Source organism: Haliaeetus albicilla, chromosome 3 (genome assembly GCF_947461875.1).
Source record: "Haliaeetus albicilla chromosome 3, bHalAlb1.1, whole genome shotgun sequence".
Lineage (NCBI taxonomy): Eukaryota > Metazoa > Chordata > Aves > Accipitriformes > Accipitridae > Haliaeetus > Haliaeetus albicilla.
The window spans coordinates 73,039,804-73,065,102 of NC_091485.1; the positions used below are offsets into that span (position 1 = coordinate 73,039,804).

The window sequence follows — 25,299 nt, forward strand, 5'->3', positions numbered from 1 at the left end:
GACTGTTCCCAGTGATGCCCAGTGAGGACACGAGGCAAAGGGTGTACAGTGACAAACAGGACTTCCCATTTAGATGTAAGAGAAAGCTTTTGCACTACATGGGTGGGCGAACACTGCAACAGGTTGCCCAGAGAGCTTGTAGAGTCTCCATCCATGGAGATACTCAAATCACAACTGGACACAGCCCTTAACAACCTCCTGTACTTGACCCTGCTCTGAGCAGGGGGGTTGGACCAAACGATCTCCACAGGTTCCTTCCAACCTCAGCGATTTTGTGATTTGCTGATTAAGACTAAATTAAGAATTTATTTCACACTCCAAATTCCTTAAAATTATCCATAATACATCTCACATCAGACAGTAAACATATCATGAATTTCAAGCTCAATCCATTTTCACAGCTTGTAATAAATCCTGCTGTAGCTCACCTTTAAAGTATTAACTTGACTATCTCAACCTTACAGAAAGTAAGGATATTAAGTTCAATTTTAACTATGTTCCCCATGACAAAGCTTGTATTTTCAGGAGTCTGTGTTAAGAGTCAGCACACCACATTGCTGACCATTGGTATGCCATCTCCTGATATATTAAAATAAGATCTGGTCCCAATGCTTGCTGTTGGGACATGAAGTGCATGACTCACTAAAATCCTTCTTAGAAGCACTGAAAAGACACGTTTCTTCTTAGAAAACAGTCATAGTGTATTCAACTACACGTTGATGGTCACGTGGCATGGCTGCACCAACAGTGCAACCGGATGGAACAGTGGAAAAAACAAAGTGGCCAAAGCAGCACCCCAGAACACACACATGCCACAGGAAAGAAGCAGCAAGCATGCTAAGTGTGCAACAAGGTTTTTTGCATTCACCTGATGTTACCACCTCGTTACACATTTAAGGATGCAGATTTAAGGATGAAACTTTGAGAAGACCACTCGGTTTGTGATTTCAAATTAGGGACAAACGTAGAAAGACAGGAGAAAGGGTATTCTCTCTCTTCCAGCTAATACTGATGTTCAAAAGCAAAAGAAAAAAGCAGCAATCCTTTGTTCCACCTTAGACACCTTTCAGCTATATTCACTCTTCTTGGTAATATTTGCTATGACTACATCCCAGAATGCATTTATTTCTCTTGCTGCCTCTTCTCTGATCGCCTCCTGGTCACTGCTCCTCCAGATATATATGTATTTTTAAGTACATTATTTGCAGTGAAAAGTATTTATCAAGGCCCCCAGATGAAAGCATAAAGCAGCCTGGCCAACCACATTAAAACAATTTAAAAACTGAGTTCTTAGTATCTATTTTAGTCCAAATAGACACACTAAATATTTCAATTTACTGAAATTTCAATTTCACACTATATCAATATGAAATGGAAGAACGGCCTGGTACTGACAATTCCTCTGAACACTTTTTTTCCCTGAAGAATATTGCCTAGTTACTAACTCTATGTCTCAATACAGTTAAAAGCAGGAATATGTAGTTCTTCTTTCTTTGCAGAGTTAAGTATTTTAGAAATACATTAGAAAAACAACATGAAAACATAATACAGAACAAAGTCAAAACAAGTTTAGCAATACAAGTTGCCAACATGGGAAAATTTATTTCAATTATATCAATGTTTTAGGAGATGGAACATTCAGGGGACCGTGAAGGAGGAATTCAGAGAAAGCATGAACTGTGAAACTCAGATGAACCAAAGCAATATGACAACCTTGGGCCTGTTAAACACAAGGCAAGCACATCTCAGCAAAAAAATCAAATAAATATATGTATCACCTAAACTAATTGAAACAAGGACATATTCCATGCACAGCTGCTATTTACGCAGGCTGTCATAAGGACTTGTAAGTCACTTTTGCAAAGTACTACAGAAGCGGTAGCCTGTCACTTGGGTAGCACTGCACCTTGGGATGAAGTGACAGATAAAGTTTCAGGGTACTGACAATCGGCTGAACTATTTGTACTGTCAAGCAACAATTCACATTTACCAAGATGTCTTGTACTCTGTCCGTCCTGCGACATTCAAAATGGTACCCATCCTTCTCATTAAGAATCCCACAGGATTAAGTCCTGACATACCTTAAACACTCAGCTTAACCCAATTTTGTTGTAACATTACATAACCTGCGCTACCAGCAATTCCCTTTGGAGTTGGCACCAATTTCTATTTTTAATATTAAAAAATTTAATAATGAAGAAACATCAGTTGTGTTGGGAATACAAGAAAATCAATCTCTGTATATGCTTTAATTAGAACAAGGTATCCAGACAGATACTTGCCTAGTTTCTTAACAGCACTCTGAACCTTCACTGTAGTCCCTTGGCACCACTGAAATCCCAGTAAACACTAATCTCGCCTTACACCTTCTGTTGCTGACCTTTTGAATTTCTCCAGCAAGTTATAGAGAATTATAGTGGTGCAGTTTTCTTACAAAAGGCACCACAGAAACGAGCAAGTAAGAATTCTATATTTTTTTAAATAAAATTCTATTTTGAAGTTGCACTACCAGTTGGCAGCAGCCCTTCTATGAACATCAAAACAAGAGTGAAGCAAGCCATATGAACTCGAGTAATCTTTTCTAATACTACTTACTGAAATACTGCTCTATGGAGGCTCTACATAGCACAAGCTTTTCTTCTAAACAGCTTTAGATGTAAATAGAAGCAGTGAGCATTTACCGTCTTTCTAGAATAGTAAAAACTAATTAGTATTAGAGATTATGCAAGCATAGTTCTCAGAAATTAAAAACTAGATGATCTTGAAACTAGAGGCAGCTAAGGGAAGTAGTAAGGTATTCTGGCCATGCACTATCACAGCTCAACATATTTGGGTTTGGCTACCATTTTACTTTAAACCTGCCTTTCCTAGTTTTACGGTGCTGAATAATACCATTCCAGTCCTGTATTTCAAAACATTCAACTGGACGGGCTTTTAATTTTGAATCCCTCTTAACACAGTTTTAACCAGAAGCACACATCAGATAAAAAGCACTTAAGTGCTCAAAAGGAACAGAGCATGACAACAGCCATGTTGTTGCATTGCACAACAATGGCCTATTACAAAATTCAATGACCTGCAAGAAGTTTTACTTAAACCTATTCCGGCTCAAGTGTTTTCCAAAGCCAGTAATTACAGCCTCTGGTTTATAGTTGGAAATGAAGATTCTTATTCAAGTCATTGAATGGAAATTCAGTGTAGGCTGACCATAACAACTACAAGCTTTTTAAGATTATGCTTCTGTGTATCTACACACACACACACAAAAATCAGTGATGTTCACAGTTGCGGCTGTTGGAACTGGGCACATACCATGTGTCTGTCTCCTTGCATCCTCACATAAGATCTTGTAGAGCAGAGTAAGTTGTGATACTCCCTTGGATCCCCTTAAGAATCAAAGCTCTTGGCTCCTCAAGAACTCAAGACTGTGTTTGAGGACCTAAACACCAGTGTCCTGGTTTTGGCTGGGATAGAATTAATTTCCTTCCTCGTAGCTGGTAGAGTGTTATTTTTTTAGATTTAGTACCAGAATAATGTTGATAACACACTGATGTTTTCACCTGTTGCTAAGCAGTGCTTATACCAAGTCAGAGATTTTCCAGCAAAAAGGCTGGAGGGGCACAAGCTGGGAGGGGACACAGCCAGGGCAGCTGACCCAAAGCGGCCAAAAGGGATATTCCAGACCATATGACATCATGTCTTGTATATAAAATGGGGGGAGTTAGGCAGGGGGGAATCGCTGCTCAGGAACTAACCAGGTATGGGTCGGTGACTGGTGAGCAACTGCATTGTGCATCACTTGTTTTGCATATTCCAATTCTTTTATTATTATTATTATCATTTTATCATTATTATTTTCTTCCTTTCTGTCCTATTAAACTATCTTTATCTCAACATAAGAGTTTTACTTTTTTTCCTGATTGTCTCCACCATACCACTGGGGGTGGGGTGAGTGAGCGAGCGGCTGAGTGGTGCTTAGTTGCTGGCTGTGGTTAAACCACGACAACCAGCCCCATCATTCTTGAACTAGGCATTCGTTTCTCCTAAAGTCTCCACCTACTGCACCCAAAAATAGAATAGTAAGCAGAATTAGCTTATTCAGTCAAAGAAGAGAAGCAATACCTTCTCAAATGTGGCATCTGATTTAACAGTCAAGTCAAAGGCATAATGCCTGGTAAGAAATCAGTTGGTGGCCTCCAGGATTCATGTACTGACACAATCATGAAACAGGCACAAGTCCAAGCCTCCACTATGATGACTAATAACTCTCAGTACTCTGGTTAAGTCAAGCTAGGAGCAAATAGATACACACTGTATGGCCCATTTCAAGATTTTTATTTTTAAAAAACCAAACCCAAAACCTGACATAGCCTTAAAAAGGCAATTTAAAACACTTGATCCACTCAAAACAGTGCATCAGAGCCTGCTCCAGACTTCTAGAGTCAATACCAATGATTCCATATTGCTTTGTGGCAGTATAAGACTTATGGGTTCTCTACCAGCGTTTTCATCCTATGTGGATCCTCCTAACATGCTGTGTAGGGCTGAACCTAAACCCAGGACCTCTGCCCTTTCACTCACCATCTCACTGCAGCTGGAATTCTCCCTTGGACATAGTCCCTGTCCCCACACTTTCCCCACAAAACTAGGGACTTCTGTACCGTGCATTGCACATCTACTAGGAGGGGCATTCACTGTCTTTGTTCTTTTTAATACCTATGAGGTTTATGCTACTGATTCTTCTGGGGTTTTCCAGTGAATGCTCCATTATGTCTTTGAAAAGAACCATCAACACTGGAAAGTTCTGAAGACGGGTATCATCCAAGAAAAAGCCCTCGGCCCCCACCAAAGGCATTTTTCAGACTCTTACCTCCAATCTAACACAGGCCTACTGAACTTTCCTTGAGTTTAGATGAATTAAAGAAGCATGTTTAATATACTACAGGTCCTGAGGTTCAATATTTGCATTGTACTGAGAAATAAATAATTTACAATTTTAAGGGAAAGCTGTCAATTTAATTGGGATATAAAGTGGGTTCAGAATGGGGGTTTCCTCAATGTGCAGTAAATGGGGACAGAAGACAGGCAACCGCTTACCAAACAGCTGATTTTAGAAAAACTATTTTAGCTTTTTTTCCTATAACCATCTCCAATATGTATGTTGGATCAGCCAAAGATTTAGCTTTGCATGAGATATAAGCCATCAAAAAGGTTAAGACTTCTGAGTTGAAGACTGTAACAGGTGCAATTAGACCATTCAATTTCCGACTGAGTTGCTAGTTCCTTAAGTTTTTAAACAAGGAAAAAAAAGCCATTCCTAAACTAGGTATTAACCAGTTGAAATATGTTTACTTCAGGGCTTCCTTCGACAAAGCTCTCTGAAAAAGAAACTTAATACTTCAAAGGATAGAAAAATTAATTGGAACCCGGAAGAGCTGGGTTCAATCCCCTACAGCAAGACAAGTTTTGTTAGCAATTAAGCTTCATTGTTTTTGTCACTTCAAATTGTGGAAGAAATCATGCAGGAACATCTCAAGAATTCTCGATCACGGTATGTGTGGCGCTGTTTTCCCCTCCCCTCCATCCTCCCATGACAGGGGGCATCCTGGGTCAAAACTACACCATGCTTTGCAATGCACAGGCAGTAAATACAACACCACCTTTGCCACACCAAGCTTCAGCCTGTTCCATTAAAGCAATTGTTTGTCTTTCATCTAGTCCATCTCTTCCCACCTGAACAAATCCAGGTATTTATTAGTTACTGACAGTTATCTAATTTCGAACAACTCCGAATGGGGTCAGAAATAATCAGGTAATTCAATTGCTGCACATTTTGAAAAAGATCAATAGTAAAATTCAGTCTTCACACATTGTTTGACAGCCCATCAGCTAGCTAATGTGCACAAACATGACAAACAAAGGTCCAAAACCACCAGTGTGTGCTGTTCCTCATCACGTGAGGGTATCAAAGGACACAAGGGATGATTGGTGTAACATCTTCACGGTCAACAAACTAGGGCAAACCTGAAGAAATCAAGTAAGCAGGTTTCACTACCTCCACATGAATTCATTGCATCTTTTAATAACATATTTGATCACGGCATTAAGATGATTCATAAAGATGAAACTGTTACTTTATTGTGCCTTTTTATTCTGCTAGATTATTTCTCTGGAAACAATAAATCAATTCCCCACCACACCACAGTGATGAAATATGCAATTAGTGTACAACAATCTGACCATTTGCAGAAACAGCAGGTGGTACTAAATTAAGTTGGTGTTACACAAACAAGACACCTCCACAAGCTATCAATCCAATCTTCCTTCAATCCCTGTTAAAACATACAGAAATATTGGGGGGGGGGGGGCTACTTAAACGTGCAATTTTTTTAAAGCCTGAGTTTTACTTGGCCTGAAAATACAGTCTCATACAAGAGGACCTGGTACTTAAAACACCTTTGCTCATGAGCTTCAGGAAATAAAGAGTTTTTAGATATTTGCAATCTCTGCTCTTAGTATGTTTAAGCTTCTCTAAAAATATGTACTTCATAGTAGCTAGAGAGAAAATAGAAAAACAATCTCTTTCAACAAGGAGTACTTGTGCTTTAATATGTAAATACATACATTTCTGCGCAAAACCAGAGTATTGTTCACTTGTGGTCACACACCCACCACACTACAAACAATTTTTTCCATGCAGCAGTTATTTCACAGGTCAGAGGCACCTACTGTCACTCAAACCCCTATGCAAAGTGGTACAGTAGCTAGCTTGAGGAATAGTGACACAAAGGGATAAAACATTAAGTACTCCAACCAAAGGATACAGTATTTAACTACACTGTTAAATTTAGCTTGAAATTAGGTCTTTAGGATCTTTGTAACTTGGAAGAGGTTCTGTCAGTGCTTACTAAGGGCAAGGGGTGAGTGTCTAGTATCTTCAGCATCATACAATCCCTTGCCAGCAGAGAACCCCAAGGTGCAGCAGAGTAGAAAAATCAACGGAATTTCCACCACATCTTGAGTACTGTCCAGAAAGTCCAGAAAAATGCAACTAAAATGATGAAGGGGCAGAAGAGCAGCCATGTGAGGGGAAGCTAAAAAAGCCGAGACTCCAGCAGAGAACTTGATTGATATCATTTACAAATTCCATGACGATGGATAAACTGAACCCTAAACTAATCTCCTAATTAGTTTCAGTCAAAAGATATTTTCTAAACAGGAGGTAGTGGACAGCAGACTGTGGAGGCAGATGGTAGCAGCAAATTCAGAAAGGTATGGACAACAGGTGCCTGAATGGACATTAAAAGACTCTCTAAAAGTCTCCAATGCAGTGGATGCTGAAAAAAAACACAAGGAGGATTGACTGCAGACAACAGCCATGCTCACATGGTCTCCTGAAAGAGTCACAAATAGGAGATGCTGTCAAAGAGAGCAGACCACTGATATGATAATTTTTTTTTTTTTTTACACTACAAACTTCCACAAAAGCTGAACCTTTTCCTTCTACTGTTGAAGCTGAAATATGACCCTTAGCGCTTCCAGAAAGTTCAGATGAAAATACAGATATACCATCTTTGTGAGCTTTTTCAAGCCTTATGTCTTATAGATTACATTTATCAAGTCAATAGTTGCCAGTTCAAGATGATGATATCCAGGCTTAGAAAAGACTGACATCAAGCCAGAAAACAAACAGAAGTCAGGCAACATTTTGACAAGTTTCTTGCATAGAACAAATCAGAAAATTAAACAATCCTAGAAAAAGCACATCTATGAATGCATCAAAAGCCTACACTGTATATTCTGATCCTTATAAGGATTCATATAAGCATGTTTAAAAAAAAAAAAAAAAGATGGCCCATCACTCATGCAATATTTCCAGAGGTTTTTTTTTTTTAAATGTCAAATATTTTCTTGCACACAGTTCAAGTTCTCATGTATAGTTTAATGTTCAAATATCATTACAGGAATTTAAGTCTGGTTTCTCAAATCTGCCTCTGTAAGAAGCTACCAAATTGATACATGATTATTTCTGAAAAATGTATTTGTACAGAGGTTTGAGTTAATTTTTCAAAGGCAAGTTGTCACCACAGGCTGCTGAACCAACTTAATATAACCAATTTGTCCTTGCTGCTGCCAAAGCTGTGGAGGCTTGCTACCCCTTTCCTCCCTGCCAAGCATTTCCTCATCCACTCTTCCTGACTATGCAGCCCTCGCTTCCCTTCTGCGGCCTCCTGCTGCTTCTTAAGAAGTTTTTGAGCTACTTATTAAGACAGAAGAAATAAGTCCAGGCTTCTCTTTTCTGTTTTTGGTGGGAGTTTGGTTTTGGTTTCTTTGGGGTTTGGGGGGTGTGTGTGGTGGGGGTGCGTCCATTTAAATGAGGTGAAGTGACTCAGAAAAGCTCTAAAAAGCTCTGGAGCCAGCACAAAGTAAACGGCAAAAGCACATGGCCAGTAGTAGGGAGGAGGAGGCTTCCCATTTTTGGCAGCTGCAAGCTGGTATGTTGGCTCACTGCTCTTCTTGGACTACACCTTGTAGGGGGGAAGGCGGTGGGAACACAACACCACAAAAAAACCCAAACCAACATGAGTGGGAGATAGACAGAAACCATCTTCCTCCACACTCTCAAAAGGTGGAGAAATGCAAGTGTTGTGTTTTGATGAAATTGCTGAAAAAGTACAGCTACATTAATCATTTGTGGTCCAAATCTAACAGCTCTGAGCTCCTGATGCTAAACTATTAAATAGCATTTACTGATTTTCAATACCTGGGTGAAGAGAGGAGAATGAGGGAGGGCAGAGCACTGGTAGGAAAGGAAGAGGAACTCCTCCATTGCAACGATTAAAGAAGGCAAAAATAATTTGGTTAAAATACCAATATTAAAAATCCAAGTGTCATTTTCAACTTCAACTTTTTTTTCCTCCCTCTTCCTTTAAAGCCATTTATCAACTATTAGCTAGTACCCAGGTAAGTTTGACAACTAAATGGGCACATTTGAAAAAGAGACAAAGAATCTTTAATAGTAACATACTGAAATGGCACAGAAAAATATCCATAAAGTAGTAGAGTGGACAGAAGAAGGAACAATCATGAAGACAGAATAGGGAGGACCTGCTGAGAAAAACAACACCCTCAAGGCAGTAATGAACTTTTATGGTGTTCAGCAGCAGGTTCAAAAGTGAGAGTCCAGCTTCCTGGTTGAAGTAATACTCACCTTTCCAGTGCCTCACCTACCTCACCACGGAAGATCCTGCTGATCTACGAAGCTCCTATGTACATCTCCTTAATAAAAAGGATGAGCGGTTCTTTAGGTCACCTACAGACCTATGTCATCTCTACTCCTTACCCTGCATACTAAACAAAAAAAGAATGGCAACTGCAGATGTTACGTCTTAATCATGAAAAATAAAATTTTTACAGTACTGGCTTTGCTGAACTTAAAAGATTTGTTTCTGTAACACTTAAAAGGTTGTTTATAATAGAGTAAATGTAAGGCCTCATACATTAATTGCTTACCATTAATTTAAGATTATTCTTGTATCTCCTGGTACAGGAACAACACAAGAAATTTATTTTGTAGTGACTTCTCCATTTGAAGTGTTTGTAAACTGGACAATTACAACTGCTCTAAGTGTCCAGTGTTGTTCTGATATACAACTATCTTAAAAAATATAAAATCGATCTGATGCCATGTTATGCAACATGCACTTTGACAGTATTGTAAAATGCATGTGAACAAAGAATAACAAGGTATGGGAAGTGTATTTGTGAAATACTGAACACATCTGCAAAACTGTATCAGGACTTCGTATCTCTAGAAACTCTTATTATTAAAAGTTGAGGCATCTCCTGACTTTGGGTTCATACTAGATAGTGCATAAACTGCAGGCCTTGAGGCACAATCTTAAGGGGGGGGGGGGGGGGAGCCTCATTTACTCCAATTACAAATTTTCCTTCTTTTAGGAGCACAGTATTTACTAACCAGATTAAACAGTAGTTCTGATGCTAGAGCAGGTTTTATTATTTGATCCATTCTTACCAAATAAATTCTTAATTCCAATAATTTGGATAGGGGCAGAAGTTGATGGAATTCCTGGGGAACAGGATAAACAAGTAAATCTTGTTTGTATCTGATACAAGGCAGACAGTGAAGAGCAGCTGTAATCTGCACCAAAATCAACAAAGGATTTGATAGTTAACTATCATGGCACCATCTACAGATCCTCAGCCAGGGATCAGAATTTAAAGAGGTGGTAGAAGCACCACATTACCTGTTAAAAGTAACTTTTTGGCCAGAGACCATTTGAACAGGATAGAACAAGTAACTACAATGAAGTGTAAAGGAAAAAGCTTAATCTGAAATATGCCTGGCACAGTCAATGGCAGCTTAAGCACACCTAACCTCTAATTATTTCCCAATATTTTGTAAATGTCAAAGTATGCTTTTTAAAGATGCTTAGCATTTGCCTGAAACATGATTCTATTGCATTTTAATCAGCTGCAGAATATTTCACTGAGCAAATGAAGTGAGTTTCATAGGTAACAGGCATTCAAAGAGGAAAAATGCATTTAAAACGCAGCTATATTCTTCTGTCACAGACAACTCTATTCACAAGAATGATGGACACCGAAAGAGGTGATCAGAGAAGCAAAGGGCCAAACCAGAGCTTGTCAGGCTTCAAGAACACTTTTGTTCCACCTGGAAAACACGGTGGTAGGACATTACACCTCAGGTAGCCTTGTGGGACACTGTCCACACTGCTCTGCTGCTGCGTTTTGGCAGATGTAGTGCCAATGTTCCTTCTACACAAATGTAAAATGAGACATTAAGAGTTAATAAGATTTGCTTCGAAGAAGTAAGCTGCAGATTATTTTCACACTCCAGAAGGAAATGAGTTTTCCCACTTCAAAGAGTGAACAGAATATTTTCCTAATATAAAGAGGAGCAAAGAGCAGCATACTTGATGAGACTGGTTTACACTACCCCTTCAAAGTAAAGAAAAGACCAATCCCCTACACAAACACCCCCAAGCCATCATCTTTGACTTACTGCAGACTATGTATTTATGAAGTTTTAAGAAGAAAGAGCAAATTCTGATTCATTAATTCAACACTAACTCCTCATTTGTCAGTTAATAAATGAACTGAAAAGTCCCTGTCCCACTCTTGTGAAAATGTATTTTTCACAGCAAGAACTTCTGCTGCACACACTGTTTTACTGCTGTACTTCATAGCAAGTGAGATACACATGAAAAGGGTGTTGGTGCAAGAAACAAAAAAACCTTCAGGTTCTTCTGCAAAAGTGGCAGCACAGCCTTCCCCATTTACTCACTTATTTTAACTACCCCCTACCACATACTTGCTGAAGGTCAGAAAGCTGCATTTAAGATCTCTTCATTGGAGTTCAGGTTTCTATGCCCAGCTCGAACTGTGGAAGACTTACCTCACTCCCAACCTGAGACTGATACATTTTTTTAAACTAAACCAACTGAAGAGTCTTCATTTTTTTATTAATCAAAATAAACTTGCAGCTCAAAGATTTCAGAGATTAAGACAACCGATACCAAAACCAAACAAAAACTGGTTTCAGTTTCTCTTTATTTCACATTTATGATGTACTAGGTTACTTTTTAAAAACATCTCTTACCCATTTTCCCTTACACACAGTAATTCAGTCGTTTTAACAGTATTTAAAAGGAAAGGACATAAAAAACCCTTTTTTTGTTGGTTTTTTTTTTTAACTAGTTCACTGGTGCATCTGCCTTCGATTGTTTTGTTTTCCATCAACTGCAAAATACTTGATATAAAAAAATAATCTTAAAGTTGTTTTTATAAATCAGATAAATATACAGAATAAAAAAGACAAAATCCTTTATTGCTTATTTTCCAGATGTAAGATGTAATTTTAGAACTGGATTTGTTCTTTCAGAGTTTAATTTGAAAAAAGAGAATACATTGCTGCACAGCATGTATTCCATGTTAAATGTACAGATTTACTTTGATGTTTTATTTTGCTTTATAAGGCATTTAACAAAAAGTATATACCAATATAATGTATTTACAAAGAAATTATTTTGGATAGGGTTTTGTCAATTCTTCCAGGATATCTTGCAGGAGAGGCTTAAATTCCTTGTTTGTTTGTTTTAATGCAATGGAATTAAGATTAAAGAGAGATATAAGAAATTACTTTGGGAATATTCCTAAGAACATGTTGTTTTGACAGAAAGCTCTGAACTTATAAATCAAGTTATTATAACATTTATATAATCTACTCTTACATGCTAAACAAAACAGTTCATGGCGATAAAACAAACATCATCTCTGTGGCCTGAAAGGAGTGAGAGGAAAAGGGAAAGAACACAAAGAAGTAGTAATCAAAGCCAGAAATAACAGTCCATCTAAAAATTCAGTGCCAAACTACACCGTAGCACCACTGTCAAAGAAAACATACGCCATAATTAACAAATCAACAACCTAAAGTATTCAGGATCCACCCTTCTTCAGTATGGCCTTAAATTTGCAAAGCAATGACCATACCTATGCATTTCCAGGAGAACAGCAGTTTTGAATATACAAGTATATTTATGTTCAGGTGATAAGCACTAGAATATGTGTGTGCACACAGATAAGGAAACAGGAATCATTCAGCACCTGAAAAGACCTGGCCCTACCAACCTGTAAAAAACTGCACAGTCGGTCACAAAGGACACATTCTATGAGCAACTTTATTGCATTACAGTAGGTTGACTGTCCTTTCAAGAACAGAAGCTTACATCCTCTCTACTGCCAGCTCCAAGAAATATTTTTCCCACTGGAGGAAAGGAACAAGAAAGCATTGTTATTTCCAGCAAAACTAGAGCAATTTTAATAATCTGAGTGTAAATTGGATATAAAGAGCAAGTCCAATAAAAAGGGAAAATAGTCCCTCCAAGAATTTTATGGTAATAAGTTACAAAAAGTTACAGAGTAACTCCTGCTTCATATGATTATTCCAGGGATGAAGCATCATGTATACCACAGAAGGAAACAAAACTAAAATTCATTGTAATTGTCACATCCTTGGTCCAGGTACCATGCACGCTAGTGAAAGGGAATGGCTCCCACTCCAAGTGTAGTGTTATTCTAAAGAAATGAAGTTTACTCAACTTCTTGTTTATGTTCCTATCACTGAGCAGGAAAATACTGACTGGCTTAAGGCATCAGTGACTGATTCTTTTAAGAAAAAGCATTACAATAAATCATTATAGCATATCAACAGCTATAGATCCACAAACACACGCTACAGGCAAGGACACTTAACAGACAAGTAAAACCATTTTAAGTTGAGGTTTGGTTTTGTACCTCCAGTCTGCCCTCTTGCTTTTATGTCTCCAAATACAGCGTGTTCGTACTAAACTTCTCTGAATTGCCTAATATCATACTCATAGAATCATTTAGGTTGGAAAAGACCTTTACAATCATTGAGTCTAAAGAAGTCTTACCGAAGAAAGATAGAAGATATATGAGTGCAAGTTTCAAAGCTGGTTTAATTTCTCATTCTCCTGAAGATGCACAAGCCATCATGGCTATGCAAACGTGTACAGAAACTTGAGATACTGAATGTAAACATCCTTAAGTTAGTATTTTGGGAACCTCTGAATGGTAAGCAACTTCTGTATTCATAAATATGTACCCAAGTATGATCCCATCTTATAACCGGTTTCAAATATGTAGCTTCCAATATGAGGGGTTTTCCCCCTTTGTGATGAACTTTACTTGTTCCTGAGTCTCTTCAGCCCATCCTGTTTCATTTTATTTTGGCTGAACTGTGATTTTAACATAAAAAAAAACCAAAGTGGAGATAAAGCTAAATTGAACGGAAGTAAGTATCTGCCATTGCTTTTCTATGTTGGGTAGACGTTAGCTTTAAAAAAATAAATCACTTATTTGACTTGCCGCAAACTTTCTACGCAACAAATCCTCAAATTCATTTCTATTAGCTTAATAAGCAGCCATCAGATTTTAAAAAACTTCACGCTGGGCTGGTGATCAACACATACTCATTATTTTTGCTTTGTCTTTAATTGCTAAAGCATGAATGAATGTTTCAGAAAAGCAATTCTCTACTGCAGTATTTTCTCCAAACAGAAGTGAGCTGGGTATCACACATCAGGTTAAGGACATGCATGACTTGAAGTATAGGCTGTGACCATCACTGGCTTATGCCAGTATATGACATTGATCACTTAAATGATGCCGGTGTCTAGTAACACAGCATTACAGAAGCGCTTAACTATACTTTCTTCTCTCTCCTCACTCTTCCTTAAGGAACCTGCTACGCTTTTCTTTAAATTGTTGAACTAATGCCCTGCAAGAAGTACTGCGCAGATGCTTACAGCCATTTTCATCATTGTTCTGCACTATAATATCAACTTCCTCAAATCTACTGCTACTTTCCATTCAAAGTTCAGCAACTAAAACTATTTTCTACTTAGCATCTAACCAGGAAACATAAAAATAAAATGTTAAGTTAGAAAAGAATTTCTCTTCTATAGTAGTCCTCCTTAGTAGATATTCCCAGTGAGCAACACGGTTGTTAACTAGAGTAGAGAAACAACAGAGATGTAGTTAGATGAACTCTTGGGAGGAAAAAAAAAAATCAAATATACTAAACCCCAAAAAGTAGTATTAAACAGTAAAACATTCTAATTAGATCCACTGTATTTACAGAAACACTCAATATACACCACTCCCCCCTGCCCCACCTTCCCTCTCTTGTAGGAAATTTTGGTAGAAAGGGCCCAATAACACCGCTCAGAGGAAGGAACAGCGGCATCACTGATCAATACACAGTCTGGCCCTCTGCTTCCCACAAGACTCAAGCTGCCATGCAGTTTAGTCACACCTCTGGCCAAACCATGTAACTGCCCCACTTTTCCTACAATATGAAATGGGAACAACAAACATGACCTTTTTGTATAAAGTGTTTTAACTAGTGGATAAGGTCGTGGACACAAACAGGGTGTGCTTGTTTCTGAATTCAGATTATTCTTATAACCAGCTGATCCCCACTCATACCACTAACAGTCACTGCTCCCTTGCAGAATAGACTGGACACAGAAACAGCATTAACTACTTTCCCTTCCAATTTCAGGAAGTGAGCCATTTTGGAGCAGAGAGATTCCAGAGTTTAATTTCAGCACGAACAACAAGAACTTTGAAAATTCCCAGCTCAGAAAACAACCTGAAGGAGGGTTTATCACAGAAATTATTAGGTAGCCACAGCCATAGCAACTGCTGCTGTTCTGACTGTAATACTTTGGGTTTCATCACTGAGGTATAGCATACTTCAACTGTACAAACATATCACATCACGAGTTCTGAAAAGAAGCAAGATGTGACAGATGAGAGCAATATGCCAAATGAATTCTTACTGCACCTCTAGACTGACAAAAGATACTTAAAATTATGTTTAGATGTGCAAACTTGGTACTTTAAGCATAGTGCCCAACACTACTGGCCAATGCAGGTCACAGCTCATTTCAGTAAGACTAGATAAATGCACCCAAAACCAGCAAGAAGTTTGTTCAGTATCAGATCAAACTCGAACCTATACAACTCCCAAAATTATTTTGGAAGAAAGAACAAGTAATGGACATTTTCCTATCCAAGCACTGATTATGCCTTGTGTCCATTTACTTAGTTTATTTTATATTATATACTCTATAAAATAGCATGTGTGTGTGTATATATATATATATATAAAAAATAGAAAAGTAAAAGCAACGTGGCTGAAGGAACTTAGCAGCAACAGTACGAAGGTGCAAATCCCTCCATTCAAGGGCAGAACAGGAACGCTGCAATGACATTCTCCTACCTCTGTATAAGAAAAACCCTGGCATTAAGTCCTCCCATTACAACTAGAGCAAAAAAACCTTAACATTAGAGAGCATGGATTTACAGCACATACAGAAAAGCCTACCTTCTGCTAAAACCTACAGTTAGTTGATAAAACATTAACGCATTGAGCTGACAGGCAACCCTGCTATTTGCCCATCCCCACCTCTATGCCAGAAGGCACAGCGCTGGTAACAGCTGAACAGGTTAGGGTGCAAATCATCAATTTCTTTGCCACTTGCATGATAAAAGTGGCATACCAATTAGCACTGTACCGCCAACACTGTTGGGTGAAGAACAGATATACAACTCCCTGCCGTCTGAGCGGTACCTTTATCCTCTGGTAAAGGGGTGGGATGGATATCTACAGCACATGTATGCTTCCATTTTGACAGGTACAGCTATATACAACCATAAGTCAGAGACCTGTTAGCCAGCCTTTTAATTCTACCAGTATAATTCAAGACCATTGCAATCAAACACCTCAATGGACAAAAAGCTGCTGTTCAAGTCAACTGGCAGTGCAGGTTGTATGGGAATCAGCAGTTATGATCACCCTGAAAAGGCTGCTCTACTCTTAAAGTACCTTTGTTGCAATTCTTCAGTTTATCTTGACCAACCATCATGTCACAGACTAGACAAAAACCCCTTTGAGTTGAACACACTAGGATTTCAGGAATACAATTCCCACTAGTATCTCCCCGTAACAGCAAGGACAACAGATCATTGCTGAGTTGCAAGCATAATAGCAGAAAGCCTATGAGAAGAGCTTAAATCTTATTTCCCCTTATCTTCAGAAGCCAGTTGAGAAGCTTCAGGAATACATCCAGTTCCTTCCCATCCTCCTCCCTAGAAATAAAGACTGAACAGGACTGCAGGCCATTACTCACCCTGCAACTATTTGTGATGAAAAAGTTCTTTGCTACAATAACCTTCATATGCTTATTAAGGGAGAAAACTGAACCAGTATGGGAATCCATGACCAAATACTGGCAATAAAGTAGTCTAGCTTCATCAAGAAGTAGTGCTGTGTACATGCAATGAAGTCTGGTTTTACTGACAATTTTAAGTAGAATTGGCTTAGGACAAATTCTTACAGGAATTTAAAAAAGCATGCAGTGGGAGGAAGGCACTACCATTCTTCACTCGTTAGTCAGACAACCCCAGGGTGTCACATACTACAAGAACAGAACAGTGAGGATGATCTGCATCTTCTACAAGGTTGAGAAGCAAAAGCTTTCCATCATTGTTTTGGACATGTTCAAAATTATTGTATCTGTACCTCTTCCAATTCTGAAGGGAAACTGCCACATCCCTGAGGGGCCCTTCAGCTAACTCAAGATGAACCATCAAACACTGGATGCAGAGGTGAAGTTAAGACTATTCAACTTCCTCTGACAAAACGAGACTTTTAGTTCTAAGCATGTCAAACTGAAGTCAAAGTTTAGCTTTCAGTCTTTAGCATTTCACTTTATGCTCTTCATCTGTTGATATGACACCCTCTACAGCTCTTCACTGAAGTGTTTTCACTTGCTGTGAGCAGTTGTACTGAGTAATGGCAGAATTGAAGGTCACACTGATTTTTTTCCTGTACTTAAGATGAGGAGACTTAGGCCACAGAAAGATCTGTTTTTCCCTAGAAATTTCCTCAATAAAGCAAGGGACAATACTTAATTTGCAGAGTGAGTCTAATTTAAATAAAAAAGACAAACCAAACCCCTAGTATTTAGTTTTATGGATCTGAAATAATTGGCAAGGGAAACACTATTTTGGAAGGTAGTGATGGTGCTTGGGAAAAGTAATAAGCAATCTCACTTCTGGCGAAGAAAAAAGCGTTGGTTATCAAATGAAAAAAAAAAAGAACAAAAAAAAAGGAGCTTCTTTACAGGTTATTTTCAATTAGATGACTCAGCAGGATTGAATTCCACCCCAGAAATACTTTTCATAACATCCTTCCTAAGACACATTCAACATCAGAAGAGGAAAATCCAACCCTCTTCCTATATGCCACTAAATGAAGCATCATGTAAGTGCTGGGCAACCACTAGTTAACTCCACAATCTCAGCAATCCCTATCCTTTATAACCTGTCAGAAAAAAAACTGGGATCATTAATTCTCAACATGGATTCAACAGTAGATATTGCAGTGATCTCATTTATTTTGCAAGATGATGAAATCTTCATGAATGCTGCAATATTTTTATAACTGCTATAATCAAATACATTTATGATGTGCAGTACTTAAGTTTGTTTTCATATAACATTTACAAAGACATTTCCTTATGTCTTTTGTTTGCTGTGCTAGTTTATAGAACTCAGTAGCTTGTACATGCTTGCCTACTGTAACATGATAGGTGTATATTAATTTAAGATGTCTCCAGTTTTTAATAGATTACCCATGAACAAATCCGTATCCAGTCATGAATTCAAGGGTACTAGTGAGGTTTTTTTTCAGACTAATAATTAATGAAAGCTACATACTGTTTGTTGACACACCGAAATTTTTACAAGACATGAATTTGCAACCATTCCGTTTAAGCAACACTTAAGCAACACTTCAGCAAGTGGAAGGATTGAGAGAAGCTGATGTATTTCTTACAAATGTAACACCAGTCAGAAAAGCTTATTTCATTACAATAATCCTTCCAATAAAAGCTGTGCATAAAGATCAGTTACCCAGTGAATTGCATTTCCTAAAAAAACGCAAAAACAGATAAGAGATCATCTTCAGTATCTAAGAACGCTGATTTCTAAATACTGAAACTGTTTCCAGGCTAACAGGGTAATGAAAATGATCCTGAGAGTGTGTGTGTATGTATTTATGCGTGCCATACAGAAAATAAACATATATATACACATAGAATGTAACTTGTGATAAAAAAATCAAATATAATCTGAATAAGAAAGCTATGAAGGCCAGAAACTCGTTTTAACTTTTCAGCAAAAACGCATCATTTCAATCAATGCACCGTTCTCTTAAATGCTGAATTCCAGACTTTGCTCTTTAGCCTTTTTCTAATGCATCTTCAAAAGGATATTTAAAACATTTCATTTTCTTTGCATAAGTTTTAGGGTTTTTCCCAGGCAGCTCAAAATTTAATTCCAGGCTGGTTCACTGGTTCATTACTAGGTGCTACAATTGATAAGATCACACATCTCCATTACACAAGGAACACCAAATGCTCCCCCAGCGCTTGAAACAATCACTTTCCTGTTTTGTAAAAATATCTCAGGCTCCATCTTCTATTCTAGTAGTCTTTGAATAACAAACAAATCACCCTAATGGAAATGCATCAGTACTCTCATAGCTGCATACTTCGTATACATTTTGACAAATACCAACACTACTGCATGCTGTACTGTAACACTGAAGGGAAGAAAGCCCCCTGCTTTTCCATAGTCCACTTTTAAATATACGCAGGCAATTTCGGGAATTGTTTTCAAACTGCCTTTGAAAATTAGTGGTTTGATGAGACTAATGCTATTTTCCCTTTTTCTACAAAGATTTCCACCAGAAACACAGGCACACGTGAATTGAAATAACAGATGCTTTAACAGTTTGCAAATCTCACACCTTAAGAAGCTGCTAAGTTAAAGTTTAACAAAAGTTTAGGCAAATTTATGGTTTGGAAGGCAATGGCTGATATGTCACGTCAGTTGATGTAGCCAGTGTAGTAAATCAAGAGCAGACTGTCAAATGACAGACTAGATTCTTTTCCCAGTTGTTATGCCCTCAGAAGCCAAGGGAAAAGCACTTCACAGCATTCCTGAACTACACCTATAGATGCGCAAAAAGTGCAAGAGTAGGTGCTTCCCTCCAGTCACCTCAACAGAAACTCACTACAAAAATGCAGAACACTCATACTAACAGAGGGGTTTTTTTCTTTCCTAATACACAATAGCTATTATATTTCTATGTTATATATACAGTGTCTGTATCAAAAAAGTAAGAAACCTTGGTTTAGGGACTATTTACCTGCCTACCTTCATGATATCAACAACCTTCCCTACTCTGTTTCTACCACCACATCCCTGTTAGTGACTACCTATCACCTAAAAATCTAAGGATCTGTTGGACTGAAAATTATCACTGGAGTATTCTTCTTTTAGCAAAACAGTAGACTTATGAGAAGGAGATGAAGGAGAAACAGCATTGAACTTTTCTCTTATGTATCCAATTATCCTGCTTATACTCAACAGATCACCAGCAGGTTCCATCTGAACACACCTCCTGAAACAGCAGGGTTCATCAGGGAAAAAAAAAAATCAACAACAACAACAAAAAAATTTGGAATTGCTTATCATTTAAAAAAAAGATTGCAAGATAGATTGCAGTAAATAGGGTGAAACTCTTACCCAGTTGATGAAATACATTTCACAACATAGCTAGCTTAAATTTTAATTTTTTTTTTTTTAAATCAAGACAAGGTTTTTGACTGAATTGGGCTTGCTTATCTTAAAACAGTATAGACCTCTTCATGTTAGTCTGAACGGCTGAATTCAAGAATCAAGATCACCCTTCAGTAACTACTCACATGACATACACTTAAACAACATCAATTTATTCTTCATAAATTATTAAACAGAGCTCTTCTCATGGAAGATATTCATGAAGCTTCCTCCTTCTTGGGGTGGGTAATTTACAGCTATAAGCAGAGCTATCCAACTACCCTTAACTGTTATATTTACACTTCTTTCACTGAGTTATTTTGTAAGCTTAAAATGGCACACCACATAAAAGTCAGGAAAAAGGTCACTAGCAAAGGTATCTAAACCAAAGTACAATACATTACACCATTAATAATCTTACCAAAGATTAGAAATGTTAGTGAGAAGTTTTTAATGATCCATGACTACTTTCCAGTGTACTGTTACAGTCAAAAAGAAAACACCCCTGTATGATACTGGCACAAATTTTCAGTACTTAGCTGGAAAACAAGTACTGCCTTCTCAGGTACCAAGACACCCACTTCAGCATCCCCCGAAATTGTAACCAAGCTTGAGGCTGTTTATTCCACAAGACCAGAGATTTTAAGTTTCAAATTACTTAATAAGGTGGGGAGGGGGCAGCTTGCTCCTACCACGACTAAAGTAATACAGACTTGCTTGCCGAGAAGAAAAATGCCAGTAAACAAAATACACACTTTCTCTTCGTTTGTCAATCAAAATACCCTCAAATCTAGAGTATGCAGATCCAGACTAAATTATCGAATTCAGTAACACTACTAAGATCGGACTTTATCTTAAAGAGGACGCAAAACCTGGCAACACAGATTACACAAATACTTTATAAAGAAAGCAAGCATCTTGTTCTCTGATGCAGTCATACAGGCACAGCACACAGAATTGGCTGCAATTAGGTCATCATGCAGTATTGCTAAGATCGAAGAGTTTAGATTTAAGAACACTAAAAAAAAAGGTAGAAGCACACTCCGTATGAACACAGACTCAAATATTTCAAAGCATTTTCAAAGAACAAACCTTTGCTGAGATCACACCTAATATACTAAAAGCTCAATCTGTCACAATGAAAAAGAGAACAGACCATTTAGAAAGAAATTATGGATAGTAAAACATATACATCAAGATCACATTTTAAGACATTATAAAATACTTCTAAAAGTTTTATCAATTTTTGCTGCAGGTAACCTGCAGCTCTAACAGAAAAGCCAAAGAGCCAGAATAGAGCTATCCAAACTAAATGTTTCTCTCATTAATATATTACCTTTCTTTGACTGTAGATATCTCACAGCCCTTATCAAAGTAGGCCAGATCCGTTTCATTTCCCTAAGGTTAAGCTGGTGAACAGTATACAGAGTATTCATCAACTAAGGAATGGCCACCATTCAATGACAAATATAGCACAAGCTATTTTTCATCTGTCCTATTTTTTTTTTCTTGGAGGCTGAGATGTAGCTTTTTCTAGAAATCACAATTGGCTGGTGCCTTTGTCCTCTTATGCAATTCCTGGTGTCCCCCTTCTCCCCCCAACAGGAATAAAAAGAGATTACATGGCTGTTCTCCATTTCGGGGCAGAGGAGGCTGGATAACCAATCTTCCCTGAAGTTATGTTCTGAGAACACTTCACAGGCTACCAGGGGAAGAGGGAGGGATCATTTTTCATTCATTTTAGTTGCTGGAGTGGGTTGGGGGGAATCGATACCTTTTATCATGGCCCAGTGCAGCCATCTTCTGCAAGAACCAGCTAGCCCTGCTGTAGTCATCCTCTGGTGCTGGAGCAGAAGGGAGAAAACTGATATCCCCCATGCTAACCAGCCTTAACAACAGATGGTAACAACTTGCTTTTTCTTTGAAAAGATTTTTCTTCCCTACTTTTGAAAGTTACTCTCTGGGAAGCATGTTCATTCTGACCCTCACAGTAGTCCAAGGAGATAAATCCCAATTTCATCTAACACTTCCGTTATCCAATTTATGACACACAGCAGTAGGCATCGCTGTTACTCCCTTTGTGGTAAACAAGTTTTACTAAAAGCAAAGCACAGCTTTGTTTTAGCTTTGTTTCCAGCTACTGTTACTCACTGTTTTATTAACTATTATTCCCCAGCGAGCTGACTGATTCTGTACTTCATGAGATGTTACCAGGATGTGGCGTTCAAGTTCTGCAATGTCTTCTTTTTAAGTTATTTCTACTATATGTGCTACTGTAATATGTCAGTGTGTGGCAAATGTTGGTTTAGCCTGAGCAGTCCAGCATGGTGCAGAAAGCATGCAAGACAAAGACAGCATTAAATGTTCCTTCACATGTCCTCCAAATAACGAGACAATAAAAATTCTAAATAAATTTACTGGTTTTTTTTCCAAGACAACTAATCATCAGCTACACCTACCAAATCCTTAGTTCAGATACCTTTCCCCTCAACTTCTGAAGTAACTGCCTCTGTCTGTGATCCAAGATTACGGTGATGCAATACTTCACTGCCAGTTTCTCTTCCAAAAAAGAAAGTACATTGAAATGAAAGTGAACACAAGGAAAGTTATGCTTACAATCAGCAACACTCAACCTTTTGCAGTTGTTTTCCATCTAAGGAAGATTTGATTCTTTGGCTACTAACAGTACAGGGATTAAGCTCGAAATTCTGTATCTTCATAAACACACTCTCACCCACAACACCAACATACAAACACCTTCTAGATTATAATAAACTAAATATTAATGTCTTGGTATGCAAGTTAAGGTAATCATGTGAGTGAGTTTCACATGTCCATCTAATTATTGTTAAGCCTCAATCTCAAGTCAAACCCTCTCATTGTAATAAATGCATGCTTTGTGGCTAGTTATTGTCTCTTTTGGGAGAGTGAATAATAGGGGTGGCAACTTTTAAGACATCAAGTAGAAAGATGTTAGTCTTCCACTGTAAACGCTACCTACGATCAGCTACTTCTTCCAAAAGGTAAGTGAAAGCAGAATTACACTCCCAGTGCTTTCAAACATACAAAGATAAAAAACAAAGCCGTCAGATCCTCACATCAGTGGAAGTAAAAACCAAACAGCTCAAGCACTCTTTCATTTCAAATAATTCTGAAAAGCAAAGGAGAAAAAAAAAAAAAGGCATTACAGCTGTCAGGTGAAAGAAAATCCTGCGGACTGCTTCGCATTACAAGCGCATGACCAGAATAAAAACATTTTATTTTCCAACTTTGCTTTTTCCTTTGATAGGAAAAAAACCTACAGACCCACAGGTGGTAAAACATTAAATTAACAGGGGAGGAAAAAATAAATATAAAAAAAAGGTACGTGTACCTTTAGCCCAGCATATGGGGAATGGGCTACAGCCGCTTTTCTCCATATAGATAGCACCTGCTCGCTTCGGGGCCTGCTGGCCTGCCACTTCCAGCAACCACATACACACGACCGTATAGAGATTCGAGCCAGGCTTCGGCATACAATGTCCCAATTCAGCGCTCCAGCAGTATGCGGTCCTGCGGCGGGCTGGGGTGGGCGGGGGGGCGGGGGGAGAGGCTGCGAGCCCCTTGAACGTACTCGGTGCCGACAGAAGCAAGGAGGAGAACCGCTAACCTTCCCCGGGCGAGCTGGGCTGGCTTCACCTGGCGGCGGGGGCGGCGGGAGCGGCGGGAGCGCGGCCCCGCAGCGCGCCCCGGGCAGCGCGCTCCGGCGGCGGCGGGGGGGGCAGGCCGCGCCGCTGCTTCATCTTCTCACGCCTCGGCGATTGAAAGCCCGGACCATCCTCTCCCGGGGGTGAGCCGCCGAGGAGGGCGAAGGCAGGCGGCGGAGCGAGCGCGGATGCCCGTACTCCTGCCTTCATTCAGGAGGGAGGCGGGGAGGAAGGAGGGGAGGCGATTAGCGAGCGCCGCATTAATATGCTAATCTCCCCCTTCTGTTCAATTCACCCGGCAGCCTCCTGTTTACCGAGCTGACAGCCGCTCCTGAAAGCGACTAAGCCGCAAATCAAGCCTGACCCGGGTCGCGGCTGGCGATGCGCTTCCCCCGACCGTTTTCCGTCGCTGTTGTTTCAAACCCCCGCCCTGGGCATCTCCTCTCCGCCGGCCCCGGCCGCCCGGCGCCCGCCCCGGCGCCCGCCCCGGCTCGGCACAATGAAGCCCCGCACGAAGCCCCGGCCGGGGCCCAGCGCCCGCGGCTGCTGCGCCGGATCGCACCTTCCCACCGAGCGCTCGGAGCCGGGCATCGCCTCCGTGGATTTCGTATCTAAGACTTGGACACGGCCCTGCCGAAAAAAAGAAGCCGACACCCTGGAAGCGCACGAGAACTTCCATAAACTTCAGCAGGAATGGGGGTTAGACCTACAGCACCACCTGCTCGACTTCACAACTACGGGATTATCGATGGAAGAACCCTTGAATGAAGGGCAAATATCACAGCCCGTGCCAGTAATTACGCAGTACCACATCTAGCCCTCCTCTAAACCCAGGGCTTCTTTACACACTTGTAATCAGAAGGCAAAGGTCACCACAGACGTACACGCCACATGCTGCCTGGCATTTGTTTCTTCTTAACTTTGCAGCACGTAACATCAAAACTGCTTACAACTATTTTTTTCTTCTAAAAATGCGAGTGTAAACATTGCAAAAGCATACGTTTATAAACACACATTCAGGCAGCATATGTATATGGAAATAAAGTATCTTGCTAGGAGTAAAATGGATTTCACAAAAATTCTAAAAGAACTGATTCAGCTAAAATATGTATTTAAAAAAAAAATTAACAGGAACAAGACTCACACTGATCATTAAAGCTCTTTATATATTCCATGGTAATCTTTTCTCACTCCCAGCCCTCAGCAGTAGGGAAGGCGTAAGGCTTATCCAAGACTATAACCAAGAGGGAATTAATCTAAAGCTAGCAGCCTTCAACTTAACCTCTCTGCCTACTTGTTACAGCACACACTCATCTACAGCATATGTTTAATTACCATTCTTTACCTATAA

The 25,299-nt window shown here is 39.2% G+C and overlaps 1 protein-coding gene across 11 annotated transcripts in view; it reads right to left on the reverse strand.

The window, feature by feature from the left end:
- PTK2 (protein tyrosine kinase 2) overlaps nucleotides 1-25,299 on the reverse strand; it is a 226,218-nt gene that overhangs the window by 139,386 nt on the left and 61,533 nt on the right. For 2 of the 11 annotated variants that reach the window (XM_069780120.1, XM_069780119.1), the window contains exon 1: nucleotides 23,636-23,853. The exons of 2 other annotated variants lie outside the window; for them this stretch is intronic. In XM_069780120.1, the coding sequence (XP_069636221.1) occupies nucleotides 23,636-23,777 (142 nt within the window). In that variant the 5' untranslated portion in view covers nucleotides 23,778-23,853. Of the gene's footprint in view, nucleotides 1-4,122; nucleotides 4,141-9,231; nucleotides 9,352-23,635; nucleotides 24,136-25,299 lie in introns of those variants that run through there. 7 more of the 11 variants (XM_069780123.1, XM_069780121.1, XR_011324147.1 and 4 more) reach the window with 6 other exon arrangements.